We start from the raw sequence: 18,277 nt of genomic DNA, 5'->3' as shown, positions 1-18,277 counted from the left end.
CGAGCTTCATCATAGAGGAGTGGGAAATGCTTCGCAATTCAACTCCCACGATCACGTCACAGCTGTTGAGCTAGCATGCATAAAGGCCACTAGGCTTGTCTAAGCAGCCGCTACGTTGAACTACGTAGCAGCACGTTCCGCAGGAATAAAAATTTGGCAGATCCCACGTATGCCTGGGAATCGACAATATTCAAAGCATCTGGAGGTAAGGTGACCATGTTGCATTTTTTTTTTTCGATTGAGCGACACATCCTAAAATCATGGTATATACATGTACAAATGTTGCACGCACAGACAAATGTTAAAGAGTTGTAGATGCCCTCCCGCGGTGGTCTAGTGGCTAAGGTACTCGGCTGCTGACCCGCAGGTCGCGAGGTCGAATCCCGGCTGCGGTGGCTGCATTTCCGGTGGAGGCGGAAATGTTGTAGGCCCGTGTGCTCAGCTTTGGGTGCATGTTAAAGAACCCCAGGTGGTCGAAATTTCCGGAGCCCTCCACTACAGCGTCTCTCATAATCATCTGGTGGTTTTGGGACGTTAAACCCCACAAATCGATCAATCAATCAAAGAGTTGCAGATGTTTGTATAACCAGTTTTTTTGCGCTTGCGCAACATTGCCAACAGTAGCACGCTTATTAGTAACACAAGAAGGTGATATGAAGCGCTGATGCTTGCGAGGATGCTGGCCCACGACCCTGCTACATCGATCAACTTCAGCGCATGGCAACTAACAATAATTGGCGTTAACTCGAAGTGACGGCTGTGCCAAAAACGTACATATGTAATGTTTATAAAATTTGGTAGGCAGCACTGCAACCACTGTTGACGTTTCAAGAAGATAAGCGTCTATTCGAATAGTAGTTCTGAAAACTGTCGTAGCTATGTGGTAAAATGCTTCATTGTCACGTAGAATGCTTGGATTCAATTTCAACTGGCACCCGGACATTTATTCTTTGCATTCGTGGGGTCAATGCTGCCGACGTCGAGTACTTCTTAACGCTCGCACGTTAAACTTGCCTGTGTGTTCTCGTCACTCCTAGGTAGATACTTAGTGTCAATCACCTGTGGCACATGCACGCATTTCAGCGGCACATACCTGCCCGTGGGTTCATGCCAAGTTCATGCCATGTTAATGGGATGACCGCGAGAACACCCAAACGTAAGCGGATAGATAGATAGATAGATAGATAGATAGATAGATAGATAGATAGATAGATAGATAGATAGATAGATAGATAGATAGATAGATAGATAGATAGATAGATAGATAGATAGATAGATAGATAGATAGATAGATAGATAGATAGATAGATACGCTCAAAGTCAGCAAATTTCGCTAAGAAATGCTTCGCATTCATAAAGTTTTATTTCTTAGGTCCTATGAGCCACTTAGTACTCGACACGAGCTAGATTCTTCTTGCCGCAATAGGTTTTTTTTTATCTTCGGAATCCCACTGGTAAATATAGGTTCGTAATACAAAATGAAAATCATCATCATATCAAAATCAAGTGGTGAATAAGTGAGGCAATCTATATACTTCAGATATTATTATGAGGACTGAACGCTGGGTGATTTGGTACTCTATAACAACAAAAAGTGTGAAAAAAGACAGACACAGAATGCACATGCACAAGTGCAGTGCATGTTTCTTCTGTGTACTTGTCGCTTTTTCGCGTACTTTTCATAGTTGTTTTATGAGTAGTTCAATATGCTGTACCTACTCCAATGATGCAGATTTAAGAGTGACGCACTGTTATCAGAATAATTTAGCAAAGAACTTGTGAATACTTGCCACGATTGTGATGTCGGTAAAAAGCTAAGCGTTCTAGGCGTGAGTTTTCTCCTGTTTCAGTTTGTTATCGCGACGCCCGCACCCATAGGAGTTAATAATGCATTCACTCATGGTCAAGACATACGTTTAGCGTAGACGTTCTCTTTGGTACAAGTGTTCTAAGTTGTGCGTTAGGCGTAATAAATATAGTAATAAACGGCGAACTGTGGCAGTTCTTAACCAATCTAAGAAGGTGTGTATGCCACTAGATTGTTGTGATTATTTTGGTTTGACCTATCAAAGTAAAATGATGTATTCATATAATAATACTTCTTTTGGAATTGTTTTCCATGAACACACCAAATAATTTGTAATTGTAAATTTCAATCAAAATAATTCTGTATAAATAAGGACTAACCATTTGTCGCTTTTTCCTGCGAGGGCGCTGTAATGGATGATGAGACATGTTTTAACATGTGAAGCAATAAACCTTCTACATATAAAAGTGACGATAAATAACAAAAATACTGCAGACGTGGTATAACTATTATTTGCAACTATATATAGAAGGAGAAGAAACCCATTTTGTGAGCAAAGTTTTGGATATGAATATATATAAGACTAACAAGTGTTTTCCATCAAGCGTAGCGTGCATATATGCATTTACTAGAAGCAACACAAAATAATTTATTATTTCGTATTTTTTCTATTACAGAAATATATTCACGCTAGGCTTGATGCAAGAACTCCGTGTTATTAGAATTTCATTATATGCATTTGGGTCTATGTGGTTAGTTTCTTTTGAAAAGTCTTTAGCAACATGATTTGTCGTCATCACTTATGTTTCGAAGGTGGTTATATAGATCGAGTAATAAAAAAGCAGTATTTTCACAATATTGGAGCTCTTTCAGGGGTTCAAAATTGTTAAGAGCTTCTAGAAGCAACATAAGCGTAGCTTGAGCCGTAGCTTAAAAAGAGGGCGGAGCTGACCGGGTGTTTTTGCACTAGTGATGCCAAGCCTAGAGGAAGTGCGAAACTAGATGGCCTTCTTCTATCACTTTTCTCGTTGTTTTTTCTAGTTTGCCATGTCATCTTTTTTCACCTCTCTCTGTTATTGTGTCCTTTTTACTCCGTTTATTTATTGTTCTTTCTTGATTTTTGCATCATTTTCTTTCTATTCGTTTCTTTCTATTTCTTTTTATTTCTGCACTTATTTCTGGTACTTTTTTTTTGTGTCACTTTTGTGTCACTTCTCTATTTCTCGCTCGTTTCCTCTTTGAGGTTCCCATTTATTTATCTCTGTCTGTGCATTTATTTTGATTTATTTCTCTTAATTCCCCTGCTTAACTACATAGTTCCTCTTTTCCTGCGTCCTCACACTCATATTTCTCCACCCACTCTCACTTCCCTTTTCTACTCGCTTCCTATACGACACTGAAGAAGCCTAAGTTGTGATCTGTGAGAAGAGCCGGAACACAGGTCAGCTCGTTGTACGTAAAGTAAATGATTGGCGCGCTACAATGAAACAAAATCGATGGATAAAGAACAATACGAGAAAACGCCAGCGCTTGTTTTTCCCCGTATCGTTCTTTATTCATCTTTTTTATTTTCATTTTAACCCAGCCACGAAAACTTTACTATATATTCTGTGAGCTGCCTGGATAGCATAGTTCTTAGGACGCTGGCCTTCAAATCGCGGATACGCAGGCTCGAAACCTCCCAAATCGTGAGGACTTGTTTTTCATGTTTCTCTCTCTTTCACTTCCCGCACATCTCTTTCGCTCTTTCACGCACCCGCTTGAGATACGCTGAACACTTTGGCGCACGGGTTCCAAAAGTGAAGTAAAAAAATTCAGAAGCGGACGAAAAGAGCACGTAGCGATTGGTCATGATGGCAGTTTTGGGTGACTATTGGCAATTTTTTTTAGAGCTAGAACAGCTTCGCAACACAAAAATTCAGAATATTTAGTGGTCCAAAGCAACAACTAAAACATAAATTAGCCGCAATGTGCTCTATCACGCAGAAGAGGTGCATTTGCACAAATCAACTCTACCTGAAAAATTCATCTGCTACTAAGGAAAAGAAAACATCTGCTGTCAGACCAAATGAAACATTTTACTATTATTCTGTGCAAGTGTTTTGTGAATGACGGGGAATTACGCCAGCTGCCTTGATAAATGCTCAGTTTCTTGACCTGGAAAAAATTTCCTCTGTTTCAGGTTTTCTTTTTAACTTTATATACAAGGACAACAAACAGCCTGTTGGCAAGATGCTCATGGGTGAGTGGCGTAAGTAAAATAAGCAAGACTGCTATTTTTATGTTACCGCAAGAACATTTCCTTCCAGACTAAACTAAAAAAATTGAGAAACGTAGGGGGATGAGATATTTAAATTAGTCTTTAGAGTTTACGCTTGCAAGCAGAAGTACCGCAACTCAAGAAAAGGTTTATTATTGTTTTGTTTTTTTTTCCAGCTATATTTGTCACGGACAGCGGTCGCGGCAGTGGTCAACTACGGTACCCTTGTTGTGATATCACAACAGCCTTCGCTGCAAAGGACACTACAAGGGCCATTTTACAATTTTATCACTTGGCGGAATTTCATTTGGTTACTGCCACAGGGATATATGCTCCACTGTGTTTGATTACATCAACGCAACTAAAAGATTATGGTGCTAGTGAACCCTAACCTTTTCAGATCTTTCGTTTATAATTCGTAGCTCTGTCTGTCAAAAACTAGAAATGGTTTGACCGCTTGCTCAGCAAACATTTTCGTTTATTGGTATTGTTGTTTCTAAACTACTTTTCAGATTGACTTTATTTTCGTTTAAGTTTCATTTAAGTATCCTGCCACCTGATTCTTGGCCCATCCCCCTCTGTGGGTGAGCGCCATCAATCAGAGGTCATCATCGTCATCATCATCATCACCTTCATCATCATCGTCGTCATCATCACAAGTGCATGTAGCGCCTCAGAATGCGGCGCTCGTCAAGGAAGAAGTGGTCATTGGGCGGCGCAGTGGGTGCAGCGTGACAATAAAAAATGAGTTCGAAAAGTGAACGCTGTCAGGGCGGGATCTTTCAATCTTTCTCGTGTTAGCTCCGACAGATAATGGTGACCCGATAAAGAACACACAGCCGTATCATCCCGCATGGATCCCACCGGTCTGCCACCAATTCTACCGGTCCTGACGCCCAAGAAGACGCCAGACCTTGCAGTGCGGCAGTCGCTGCGATTCAACATGTCGACCTCCCACCATTTTGGCTCAACAGCCCCAGCACAAGGTTTCTGCAGGTCGAGGCGCACTTCCGTCTACGGCAAATCACCAGCCAACAGACCAGGTACTGGCATCTGGTGTCCTGCTTACCTCCGGACGTAGCCGGCGACTTAGCTTATATTTTAGCGTCACCGCACCCTGCCAATCCTACGACACGTTGAAGGCCGCTGTCATTTCCCGCAAAACAAAGTCCGAACACCGCACACTTCAACAGCTCATCACGTCTACAGAGCTCGGTGAACGTCGGCCATCACAGCTCCTGCCACGCATGCGCCACCTTCTCGGTGGCCCCTCCACCCCTCAAGAGGAGAAGCTGTTACGTGACTTGTTCCTCCAGCGCTTACCGCAGAGCATGGTCTCGGTACTCGTGGCTGCAGGAGATGTCCCTGCAGACACACTCGCTGAAATGGCTGGCCGAGTGGCGGACTACTCGCGGGCACATAGCCTCAGTGCCCTTACCACACTGCCACCGGCCACCGCGGCAGACCCGGCACTCGCGAGCATCGAGAACCATTTAGTCGCCCTTGCCAGGCGCCTCGATGACTTTGTACCTGCGAATTGTCGACCTTCATCCAGGTTCCAAATACACAGTCGCCCCTCGACGCCCCCACGTTCTCCGGTACTTCGGCCAACCAAAGCGCGGCGTGACGTCTCATCCTCAACCGTGTGCTGGTACCACCGGTGATTTGGCGCCTCTGTTCGCAAGTGCACTCACTCATGCTCCTGGTCGAGAAATGCGACGACCTTCCACTGATGGTGGCAAGTGGTACTGGTCGAAAATCATGCCGTCTTTTCTATGTTTTTGATACGATCACTGGTGGTTGCTTCCTAGTCGACACAGGAACCCAGGTTAGCGTAATCTTGCCCACGTGTGCAGATCGCCATCGCAACGAACAGGCCTGCCCGCTCTGAGCGATCAACAATTCCGCCATTCGCACATACGGCCAACGCTTCATTACACTTGACCTTGTACTACCCCGTACGTTCCGCCCCTATGACGGACTACGGGATGCCGTCCTACGATTTTGCGGCGCTGAACACCACCTCCGACAAAAGACAGACCACAAGGAAGGTGCTTCTTCATCTACGCTGATGAAGCCTTCCTCGCGGTTCCCCTCGACCTCATCCCTTCCAGCGCTGCGCAACAGCAACGAGGTAAACGACCTTCTTACCACAACCGACTCCGCTAGCGTATCGCTGCACACAACGCCCGAAGCAACGCTTTTGGTTGACTGGTTGGCGCCTGTGGACACTTCGGTGAACACGACGATTTTCGCGCCTACTGACGCCGTGTGCGACACCCAAGCCAGTGCTACCTGTAACCTCTTCACCGACACCACGTGCGGCACCATAACCGAACAAGCTGCCGTCTTCCACGCCAGCAGCAGAGCTACCGCCAGCATGGCAACGACTGCGAAGGACGTTCCAGTTATGCCCATGGCGAACTTACCCGATTGTTACTCCCCGGCTACGCAATCATGTGGCCAGCATATCATCCCAATCCCAAGAGCGCCTGTGGCGGCTACCATAGGTGGTGACGTAGCCACATACGTGGCGTGCCATGGTCTGGTACAGTCCAAGTGTGCTGCGGATCCCGGCTTGCTGCCGGCCATCTCTGAGGACAGCGCGGAAGAGCTTGAAACCAATCAGCACGTTCCGCATGACATTCGATGAAGCAGCGGCTTTGATCAGTGCTGCTCGAGTCCGCGGCTTTTTCCTTCAGCACACGCGAGAGATGTACCAGCGTTGCTGCTATTCACGTACACCTTGCACTCGTGCCACCAGCCCGTTGCTGTTCAACGCACTTGTCCGCCGACGTATCTACAGCCCGTCGGAAACCACAGTGTGCAACGCAGAGCCTTTCTTCCGGCATGCCGTTTCAAGGACCATCGACCAGCGTGCTCACTCCCGCACCTCATGCAGACAGCGTCAAATTCTCAACAACGCTCGTGCCTACAGCTTTCATGCAACACTTGCGACACTTGCCCTCACGAGACATCATCACGCTCTGCCCCATTTTCACTAAAGTATTATCTGAAAGGCAACCGGTAGTGCCACCGATGCTCGCGGCCACAAGAGCCTCGGCATGTCGCGTCAATGCTGGCTACCAGATCTGTTTGGCATGCACCTCGCCCACTTCGTGGCTCCCAGTGTCGCCCACCGGAACTGTGAGACACGCAACGTTCTTTTTTTTTTCGTTGACAACCTGGACTTTCCAAACGGACACTTTGCGGACTGTAATTCATGTATATAGTCTCTTTTCATCTTTCTATTTGTACATATGTTCTCGATCGCGCAAAGCGCTAGGGGGGGGGGGGGGGCCCTGTAGCGCCTCAGGATGCAGCGTTCGTCAAGGAGGAAGAATTGGGCACTGGGCCGCGCAGCGGGTGCAGCGCCATATTAATAAATGAGTTCGAAAAGTGACCGCTGTCAGGGTGGGACCTTTCTCGTGTTAGTTCCGACATGCAGTAATCAGATGCGGCAATTAAGGCAACCGAGAGCTAGAGAAAGAAAGAGGGGCAGGCATGCGATCTATTGATACACCATGGAGGAGAAATGATCTCGCATAAAAGAAACACCCACGAATATACTTATTTTTTCTACGTTCAATCACTGTTTTGCCGACAAAAAGTACATCCGTCAATTCTCAATTCGTTAGAAAATCCCATGACTACAAACGTCGACGGTCGCGAAAAGTTTAAAAATTCTGTCTCTGCAACAAACCGTAGAGGTATTAAAGTGCTGCCCTAGGAAAGGTTTCACATAACATATTCACAAAAGTTCAATTGCCATTCTTTTAAACACCACATGCGGCACGGTTCGGTTAGAAGCAAAACATACTAGTTATATTATTGTTAAAAACTTACCTACTGCAATAAGAAGAAACAAATACCAGCACATATTCATTGCTCCCTTGCACATGTAACTGTTTGAAAAAGAACGTAAAAAACTGCTTAAAGACGTGGCTATATATCGTACAGACGCACTATCTCTGTTTTATTCAGAACTCAGGCTTAGACTTTCTGTCTTGTATAAAGTTTGAGCTTCTTCATAGTTCAAATGAAAAGTACTCTTTGAATCATTCATTTCAGTCTTCTGAAAATAGTGTGTTATTTAGCATTATTTTGCTCACATATAGTAAGCAGTGTTTTGTATTTTTGCCGACCCGACTAATCTTCACGCGGCTGACAAAGTTCGCAATTCCCCTAGGAGTGAAACGAATGGACACTCAATTGTTTTTTTTTTCGTCACTGAAGAATATGACGAACACCAATCGTCTATTTTCTGTATTTGGTTCAGCATGAAACACTCCATCGCACAGTGAAGTCTGCACAAAAAGCTAAATTTTCGTGCGCATTGACCTATAGCATTCAGCTTTATTGTATGCTTAAGTAAACGAACAGTTGCAGAAACACAAAAGTCACACGGACTCCTACGCATCATCGTAGCACGGCTTGAAGGTCAAAGTGATCTTCGTATTGTTTTTCACATTAGAATGAATGCAAGACATCCTTCATCCAACGTCACTTAATTGACCCCTTCCTATTGTGAGAATTCTTGTGCGAACATAGTTTCGCATATCCTCCAGGCTTATAAGCATTGGAAGCTTAACGTGGTCTTGGAAGGCGTCTGGGATGAGCGCATCATTGACCAAGTGAGGATGCAATGAAATGTCGTCATGATGTGATGTCTAGTTAGGTCCCAGTGGGGCAACCATGGCAAAATTTTGAGGACATCAGAAACTTTCACAGTTTAGGTACCTTGCTTATGTTATAGGCTGAAGTGATCAGGTTATCATAAGTTTTGCAACGCCACCGGTGGTCGGTTTTTGCCATTGCATAGGCATTTAAGGCTTCACCTTCAAACGTTGCTTGATTTTCACACTGCTCTAATTAACCGCTGGAAGAAGGCTTCTTCTGTTAATCACCAGTCTCCCTTATGAAGTGTGAACTCATTCTATTCTTTAGTAGCACTATTATTTTTTCACTGCATCAAACTGTCTGACCACCTCTACTGCCTTCCATAACATTTGGTACGTTTTCTGTTGCTCTTGTGTCCACTGGTCATTTGTTTTGAGCATTACGTGGCCCACATAGGTAAATTCGTTTCGCATTCTTCCAACTAGAATATTTGAAATGCTTGTTTGCTTTGGGACCTTTTGTCACGTCCTCCGATTTCCTAATGTTACTTGTGTTCCGTTAAGTTCTAGATGACGTCCAACTTTTGAAGTATATTGTTCCTTTAAAATTCTGCATGTTTCAGCTGAATATGTTCAAACTGGCAATATGCAGTGATTGTACGGTTTGTGCTTTAATGACAATGGCAGATTTTCTGGCGTAGTTTATGAGTGTTTGCTTTAGGCGCTCTAACCCATACTTATTCTTGGATATGCGTATTTTGGAGGCCGCTTCCGTGACAAAAATACGTCAATGAAGCTTTGGTGTACCCTGGCATAGAACACTTTCGTGGTAAAAAATGGCTGAAGAAGAACAGATAGAACTGATATTCCCGATTAAGAACCGTCCATAACATTCAGCTACTTTCGTACTCTTTTTTTTTCTTATTTTATGAAGAGTTAAAGATAAGCTATCCCGCGTCGAGCGTCAGGGACTGCTGCTTCTGTTTGTCTATCTTTCAGTCGTCAATGTTGTTAACGCTTGTGATGGGTGTCGAGTCGCGAGATGTCGAAATAGATTCTACTGAGTTGTCGCCAGATCTTTAACGTCTTTCTTGACGTGAGAATCGAAACAACTGAATGCAGAAAGACACGTCACAAGAGAACTTTAAGCAAGAAAAAGCACTTCTTCTCTAACTTCTTTTTGTGCTATGTATTTTCGCATTTTATTATATGTCTGTAATGCACAATTGAGGTCCTTAAAACGTATTTCTAGACGCTATACATTTAATCTCGATATTCTTATTAATGCTGAAATGTGTTGGGTCCACTTATAATAGGCGCATAAAAAAGAGGATAACAAGTGTCACTGTGCATGCCACATTGCGAATTTCACCACGAATACCTACTAACTCCCCAAAGCATCAGTTTTACTGTAGTCTAACTATCCGAGATAAAGTTACTAAAGAAACGTCGCAGAAATTGCTTGGATGGGGCAAGGAGAGTTTAAGTCGTTAATGGAGGGCAGATGACTTCAATGGAGCAGACATATGGTAAACATTGTACAGCTTTGTTTTCATGGTAGCTATATGACCATTAGGTTCGTGTAGCACGTACGTCCGTATATTGCATAGAACGTTTGGAATAGCCTAGTATTTACCTGACAAACCAATACCAAACATTCACTCAAGCATGGTTTCTCTCAAAAAATGGCCCCAAAAAGCGTGGCACACAAGCTGAACGCGTGGAAGAGTCACATCTTAAGCTGGTCGAGTGTACTTATACAGCTCTGTTTAAACTCCCTTAAAACACCTACTACAAGTATAGTAGCTAGAAATCTACTTGAAATAATCATCACATCACAGTCCATCACTGCCATACGCCGCCAGCGCTAGCAGTGGCTACGTTCGTCCAATTCAATTTTAACCAGCGTGTTACGAATCATCGTCTCTCTGACAGATACTGCCACGTTTTATTGCAGTGCGTGCGCGCGAAGGTGATGTGTTTGACAAAATGGCAAACATTCAGAAAGTGAAAGAAAACGTAGAGAAAGAAGTTCAGTTTATAGAATGAATTACTTTTTTATATCGAATGAAAGCACGAACGTGCGACAGAGTTGAATACTAGAACAACTCAAGCTGCTCAACAAACAAAGACTGACCAAGGTAACACACACAGCGTTTTCGTATCCTAACGGTACAGACATTTCTGAAATTTTATAGCTATGCAGCAAGACAATCTGAATGGGATTTTATAAATGGCCCAGACACATTTTTTCTCGCCCATTGGCCATGGTTTCGAACACCTTAGATTACTTTTGTCCAGAAACAACTAGATAGGATAAATGTAAAAATTTGAGATGTGATTGCGGTGCAGGTTTCAATTCAGAATCTTAAGATAGAATTTGAAAAGATTTTCTCCTCTAAACCCAAATTACAATCCTATAAGGTCTTAAATAGCCGACTGCCGGACCATTTTGCACACGAAGAAACGAATGATGTAATAGCCACAGATGCTTCAGCAATGGATGAAAAGGCAGGTGTAGGTATATACTCGCATTTACTTTACTGGCCTTTTCATTAAGACTACCGGGTTTCACCCCCGTTTTTCAAGCTGAACTGTTGACAATAGTTCTCGCACTGTGAAAGCTGCCTTTGTATGTCTATAACGTGATCATAATCACTGATTCCCTGTCAGTATGTACGTCTATTAAGGCATAGACAAAATCGATGGCCTTAAAGACGCTCCTTAGGCTAGTCCCTCTTCAGCTGCAGCAACTGAAATTAGTATGGCTACTTGGTCATTGCAGCTTCAAAGTAAATAAAATCACCGACTCTCTAGCTCGAGCAGCTTTGGAAGGTCCAGTACTATCAGTCCTTCCCAAAGTGGCCACTCTAACTGCGACAAAAAAGAAAAAACTTTCGCTTCGTGCAAATGCTACGAAAGCAATAATCTCAACACCAAAATTACTCACTAATAGTTTCGTGAAACATTCATAGGCGTCCTACGAGACAGTTTGAAAACATAATAACCAGATTTCGATATCCTGTCCCCCCTGTTGTATTTCTATTCACATAGGGTTGATCTGGCGATATCACCACTACGCAACTTTTGTTCGCAGTCAGAAACAATAAAGCACTATTTTTTATCATGTCACCAATACAAATTGCCCAGAAAAAAAATTTATTTATCCCACTTGCTAGCCTGGGGCTAAACCTCACAATAGAAAGTATACTTTCATTTGGTGCTTCGGATCTGGGCTTCAGCCGCGAGAAAGGTTTTGATGCAGTTTGCAAGTACCTTAATGAAACTAAAAAATAAACTTTATATTGCGTGATCATTATTCCTGCAGAAATATTCTAACATAAACAGGAGCTTTCTTTAACCATGCTAACTTCTATTCAAGGTAACGAATGCATTGTCTGATCGGAACGAGGGACAAACAATTATTGCACTCCTTTCATTCTACCTAGGGTGTCTTCTCCTTTTTTTCCTGGTAGGGGGTAGCAATATTGTATTGGGAAAAAAACTCTCACTGAATTATGTTAATAATTCTTGGCTGATCCCCCTGAATGGGTACAAGCCATGACTGTGGATTCATCATAATCATCATCAACAAAGCGCCGATGTGATACAAGTGACTGTTGTGATATTTCAATATCTCACCGACATGCTCAAGTTTTCACATTTCAAAGCGAAGAGTGCTTTAAAGGGTGATTTGTAAAGCTAGTCGGCACGAAACTTGAAGAGCTATAAGGTGTCAACGAACTCCTTCGCTCCCATTCTTTGTTGTCATTTTGATTGCTTATTGTCAAGTAGACGAGCGCTTTAGTGCCTGACATGTGTTCGACAATCCTTTGCGATGTCTGCAAGTAAAACGTGTGGCCACCGAAGTGCATGCATTACGTTTTCTAATGCAACGAGATTTGGTGTACCTTAACTCTGCTCCAATAGCTGACATTGCTCTTGCTGCATCAATACTTGAGGAACTTGGTTTTATTCCAGCTTTCCAATTGATATTTCAGGTGTCACGTAGTACAATAGACTGATGTCGCTTGGCTTTTCTTCGATGCACTCTTTTTTTTTCAAATAAATTTCATGACAACTATGTTTTTTTCTCTCGTTTTCTTATTGTTCTCCCTACTTTCGCTGGAGTGATATCCTGCTATACGTTCATTCCTAATGTCACAGTACTGGAGTCATTGTACCAAAAAAAGCGCTCAAAGATCTTCTTTCTTCCCACCCAGACACACGTACTACAACTGCTTACATTATATTGTGGGGGTCCTTATCGTAGCTGTTAGGCTACTGGGATATGACGTATGTACTTTTCTTATGCTGACAGTCCTTATTGGCAGTAAAATTCTGCTACTCTCCGAAATCTTCATGAAAGCAAAATGAAGTGAAATTGTTTTGAGAGCTTACTAAGCCTACAGCTTCTTGACTGGTTGTAGAACTTTGACAATCGTCACATTAAAGAAGGCGTGTTATGGTGTTTTGTTCGGTACAATCAATACTCCATTGGTCCCAAGCTAAATATTCTCATGCTATGTGTGTACATGGTGCAGCCCTGGACGGTATCAGTGGTGCCAATGATGGTGCCACGGCAATGATAGTCTCCAATAATGGTGAGCGCCTACCGGATGGTACACCAGCTACGGTATGCATATATATTATTTGTGTAGCCGGTCATTGGTTTTGTGATGCCTCTCGCAGATTGTGAATTGTTATCACCAATGAAAAAATCACCAGGGCTGCGCGGTACGTGAAGTACAGTCACAGCGAAAACTTGAAGAGCGGCCTTTCGGAGTCTTTCAAGAACACTTTAGGTTTCTGCTATTAACACACTTCCAGATTACCCACCACGCAATAAATCATAAATTTTGTCAAATTCAAGCGCATTCACTATGCCATCCTTGATCATTCTTCGTCAAACCGTTACGCACATGAAAGAAATTTTGTGTGATTTTCTTGCTGTTGTTGAAGACGATGAAGAATTATGCCTGAAGATTTAGTAGTGGGTTGTAACATTGGACAACCCGCTCGTTACGCAAACGACGTTGTGCGACGCCTGTTTGCTACTGTGCTGCTCTGAAGCGCTTTAGTGTATTAATGCGATTCCTTTCCCGAACTCAAGCCTAGCTAAGGTCAGTTTTACACGGGGTTCTAAGCATCCGCGGGGCGTTGTGGTTGAGTGCTGGGCTGGCACACAGCAGGCGCGCAGTTGAATCCCACTGTGTCCATGATGCTTTTTGTATACTATTTTTTCTGATTTCGAGTGGTAGTTCTTACGGACGCCGCCAGTGGTGGCGAAAAACTATGGCCCATGCTACACTAGTTGTGATCTCATAACATCTTTAGCTGTAAAACACGCTGCTCAAGAGTGAATAAACGCGGGGCTATATAAGCACCCAGCTTATCGCAATATATGAAGCATACTGTATTTTCTTTCTTTGATTCTCCTTATAAACACGTATATGTAGATATAAATATACTATGCTTGTGTTTGTTTGATTTCTTAAATTTTGTTCTTAGCCTAATAATAAAATGTAAATATGTAGAAAACAAGAAGCCTTCACTCATTTTTAATGAAATTCAAGATATTTGTATAGTTATCATGTATAGTGAGAACGTATACGTCTTTGCTACTAGTCCTTTTTTTTAAATTTCGAGCTATTCCTAAGACCTTGGCGAATGTATTTTGCAAAGTGAATGTAGAATTTGGAAACTACTGGGCTTCATGTCTGAGTGGGTATTGAAAGATCACCATTGGCACCGCTCAAATGAATTCTATGATTTTTTATGTCAGGTAAAATAACACTATCTTCTGTGGGCTTGTTGACGTGCATTAATGTGAAAACAGTAGAAAATATCGATAAAACGAGTATCTACTGTAGTGGCTAAGGGTTTTACTATGAAGAAAAAAGGTGTGGGTTGAAATAACAGCACCAGTAAAGTTATGTGCTCATGTAAGTAAAATTGCTTTTTTCACAACTTTGAGGGAGCCGGTGGCTCCTGTGACCTAGCTTTAAACTGATTAACTAGTTCCAAGTGAATGAGGTCCACACGTGTTTGGGGTACAATGAAAAAATAACTGTATTACACGCAAACGTACAAATAAACACACGTCTTCTTTCCTCAAGTTCAATGTTCAGACTGCCCAACCCAACCCAATACTCTCTTTGGGGAGGAGGCAGCGCCCTTTCTCCTGTCTGGGTTTGCACTCTACGGTGTGTCTGGCTCTTGTATGTCAACAATTCCGTTTTCTTTCGCAGTTTCGTGTTCTGCGAAAAACCGACTTTTGTGAATTGTTATATCGTCTGGCTTTTGCAGTTCTTCTAGTTTATTACAGCTCCTGTTTACTGCATACCTCACAAAACTAGCCCTTTTCAATAGGTGACCGCCTCTTCGAAGTCTTAGTGACTCTGACCTCAGATTCGGCGCCGGGGCTTCCGCTGTAAGTGTCATGGGCTCAAATCCTTACATTGTTTTCAGCAGATGTGCAACTACTATTCCAAAATACGACTTGTCAGTGAACTTACATTGGCACATGAACATTCGACCACTCCATGCAGAGCTGCCAGTAGATACCAAAACTACTCTCACTGGCCAGTCGGCGCCACATCTTCAATCTTCGCGCAGTCATTGGCCAAGTGTGAGAGCGTCGTGTTTGCAGGAGCCTGAGCAAACGTAGTCATAATAGTCGAACGTGGTACCATTCCTTCAATATATAATGCCAACTTGGCAAGGCCTGTTGATGTGCCCCAGGCAGACAGTGCCGGCATTGACAAGTCCGTAGGCATAGTCTAACAGCTGGCTGATGACAATGATGGCTTCATTCTGACTCCCGACGTACCAGCCTAATGCCTCGCAGATTACCACTAGTCTGTTGTTATTACCATATGCGTCACCATATAGGTCGCTCGGACAGTGACTAGTTTAATCAAAGTAACGATGTTTAATCCAGTGAGGTTCAGAGCAATAATATCATTCACGCAAACGCACAAGATACGGAGCCAATAAAGATCGAATTTCTTGAAAATTGCCTCTCAACAATGAAGTGTGATTACTTCACGAAAGGGGCTGTTGCGTAGCATCAAGAAAATGTCGTCTCACAGTCTTTTGCATTTCACATCCATTTGTGCTACTGAAGGATGCCCTGGCTCACCTCGCAAAGACAGATAATGACCAGACACGAAAGTGAGGTGGCATAATTGTTTAGCAGGCGCCCAGCAACCCTCGTGTCACACCTACTGTAATCTTCCAGAAATACCTTGTGCATCACCACAAGAAAATTATGAGCGCTGCCAAGATAGACCAGGCGGATTTGTCCTTCTGAGGCATGTGACTAGTGGTGACACTTCGTTCAGGAGCGGCTAGACCGAGGCTAGGGAAGCCTTAGATAACCGGAACTCTTGCTAGAGACACAGCATTTCGCGTGCAAACACTCATAATTGCAGCATGGCTAGTACAATTTAGCGTGACTCAGTGTGACAATTAAGAGCGCCACTATGGCTCGGGTTTGGCTAACGCAAGGTCAGATAAAGACAATGTAAAAATAAAGAAGAGACGGCTCGTAGCTAGTTCGTAGCTTTCTAAACAAAGAAAATAACACACGCCCAAACGAACCAGCGATTGTACGTGCGTGCGCGCGTGTGCTCGTGTGTGTGTGTGTGTGTGTGTGTGTATGTGTGTGTGTGTGTGTGTGTGTGCGTGTGCGTGTGTGTGTGTGTGTGTGTGTTGTAATTGATTTAGTGTGATATACAGTTACATGAGTACTATATCAGAGTCATTAGAACGCCATGAAATGGGGATGAAATTCACTCAAATAGAAGAGCCTGGTTGCTGCATTCGAGACTCAGTGTGCACGTCGCACGTTCGAGTTTTGTTCCGAATATGCTAAATAGCTTTTTTTCTTCGCATGGCAAAAAATATGTTCAGTAGGAACGATTGTAGAGACTGCGAAATCGACTAAAGCAGCAGCCAGAATTTGACAAACGCACGGCGATCTTAGGCAAGCAATTTTTTTAGAGAAAGGGATATAAAGACTAAAGCAAATTAGCCGTATGCTTTACACAATGAGGAGAAAACGTAAGGCTCATTCCATGCACAATTGTGCTTACCCTAATGCACTTCACCATTCTTCTTCTTCTTCTTCTTCTTCTTCTTCTTCTTCTTCTTCTTCTTCTTCTTCTTCTTCTTCTTCTTCTTCTTCTTCTTCTTCTTCTTCTTCTTCTTCTTCTTCTTCTTCTTCTTCTTCTTCTTCTTCTTCTTCTTCTTCTTATGTGGGGTTTAACGTCCCAAAACCACCATATGATTGTGACACACCGTGAAGGGCTCAGGAAATTTTGACTACTTGAGGTTCTTTAACGTGCACCCGAATCTGAGCACACGGGCGTAAAGCGTTTTTTCACCCATCCATTATTTATTGAGAGCGTTTGTGTAAGAACTGACATACGAGTCGTATACCGGCGCAAGACTAAAATACTTATTTTTATTTCAGTCATGTCTCTTTATAAAATTCAAGCTCTCAAGAGGTATCTGTAGAAGTTTGTATGCCATGTGTACCTCTGCCATTCTATTCGTAATAACCCCGTCCGGTCACGAGTTATGATGCATATTCAAAAACGCGTCCTATTCGTAGGGCATAATTCTAAGGCACTAAAGATTGCGTTGCAAGAAAAAAACGAATATGTTGTTTTGTGTGAGTTCCAGTGATAACGGTAATAAGAGTGCAAATTATTAACTAGGTATGCTGCTTCCGGCCAGCTTCAGTACCTGAATAAAAACGATCAACTCTTAGTCCCGAAATGCATGCACAGTTTTCTTTTTGGTCGCACTTGTTTAGAGCGGGGAAGAAAAATAATTTTCACGTTGGTCCTGGACCACGGCACGTCGAAAGATTGTCAAACGCTGGAGTATCTCCAGAAAACTGTGCCTGTGCAGCAATACACGGCAGAATAAAGTAAACGAGTGGTAGTTGTCCGCTTAGGAAGCCCGTAGAACTGTGCAGACTGGGTTTCAAAATATATTTGAAGAAACACGTGGCGTGTGACGTGCCATCGAATTTCGCGTCCTCAGTTGTGGACACTGTGACTGAAAGGGGTTTACACTGGAAGGTAAAAATTACCACCTTCTGTTTCCACAGTCCGTTCATCCGTCTCTACAAGTGAGGACTATCGCCACCTGATGAACATTATTGTCTGTCAAAGCACAGAAGTGGATTTTCTGTCACCCTCAATGGAATGGCGGAAGAACCAAATGCGTAAGCAAACTGGTTGAAAAGAAATAAATAAATTGTGCTCAAACTAAATAAACTTTCTTTGCTGTAAAATTTTACCACAATCCTCCAAAAGCTGCTATTGGCCACTGATGAACAACCTGTGGTAATGAAGTAAAATACCGATCGAAATTTTTTTAGGACATCTCTGACGAGTTCTGCAATGTGAGGGAAAGGGTGCAAACCGTTGAGAGGAGGGTTGTTGCGAAAGACCTCCTTTCCTCCTTCCCAGGCTAGCGAAATTTGTTTGCGCTCACTTGCACATCCTCGGCCATTCGTGTAATTTAGTTATCCATTTTTAAACATTATTCGCGTGTTGTGAAAGTGAACAGGGA

At 43.1% G+C, this 18,277-nt stretch overlaps 1 protein-coding gene across 3 annotated transcripts in view; it reads right to left on the bottom strand.

Annotated features, from left to right (window-relative positions):
* The window catches only part of LOC119179561 (uncharacterized), a 93,621-nt gene extending 83,060 nt beyond the window's left edge, over window positions 1-10,561 (bottom strand). For all 3 annotated transcript variants that reach the window (XM_075869140.1, XM_075869142.1, XM_075869141.1), the window contains exons 1-2: window positions 7,914-10,561; window positions 2,188-2,214 (exon numbers count right to left, since the gene is read on the bottom strand). In XM_075869140.1, coding sequence (XP_075725255.1) covers window positions 2,188-2,214; window positions 7,914-7,968 — 82 coding nt within the window. In that variant the 5' untranslated portion in view covers window positions 7,969-10,561. The remainder of the gene's footprint in view (window positions 1-2,187; window positions 2,215-7,913) is intronic.
* Window positions 10,562-18,277: the final 7,716 nt, after the last annotated feature.

This window comes from Rhipicephalus microplus, chromosome 7 (genome assembly GCF_043290135.1).
Source record: "Rhipicephalus microplus isolate Deutch F79 chromosome 7, USDA_Rmic, whole genome shotgun sequence".
NCBI classification, from domain to species: Eukaryota; Metazoa; Arthropoda; class Arachnida; order Ixodida; family Ixodidae; genus Rhipicephalus; species Rhipicephalus microplus.
This window is presented reverse-complemented; position numbering and strand designations above follow the sequence as displayed.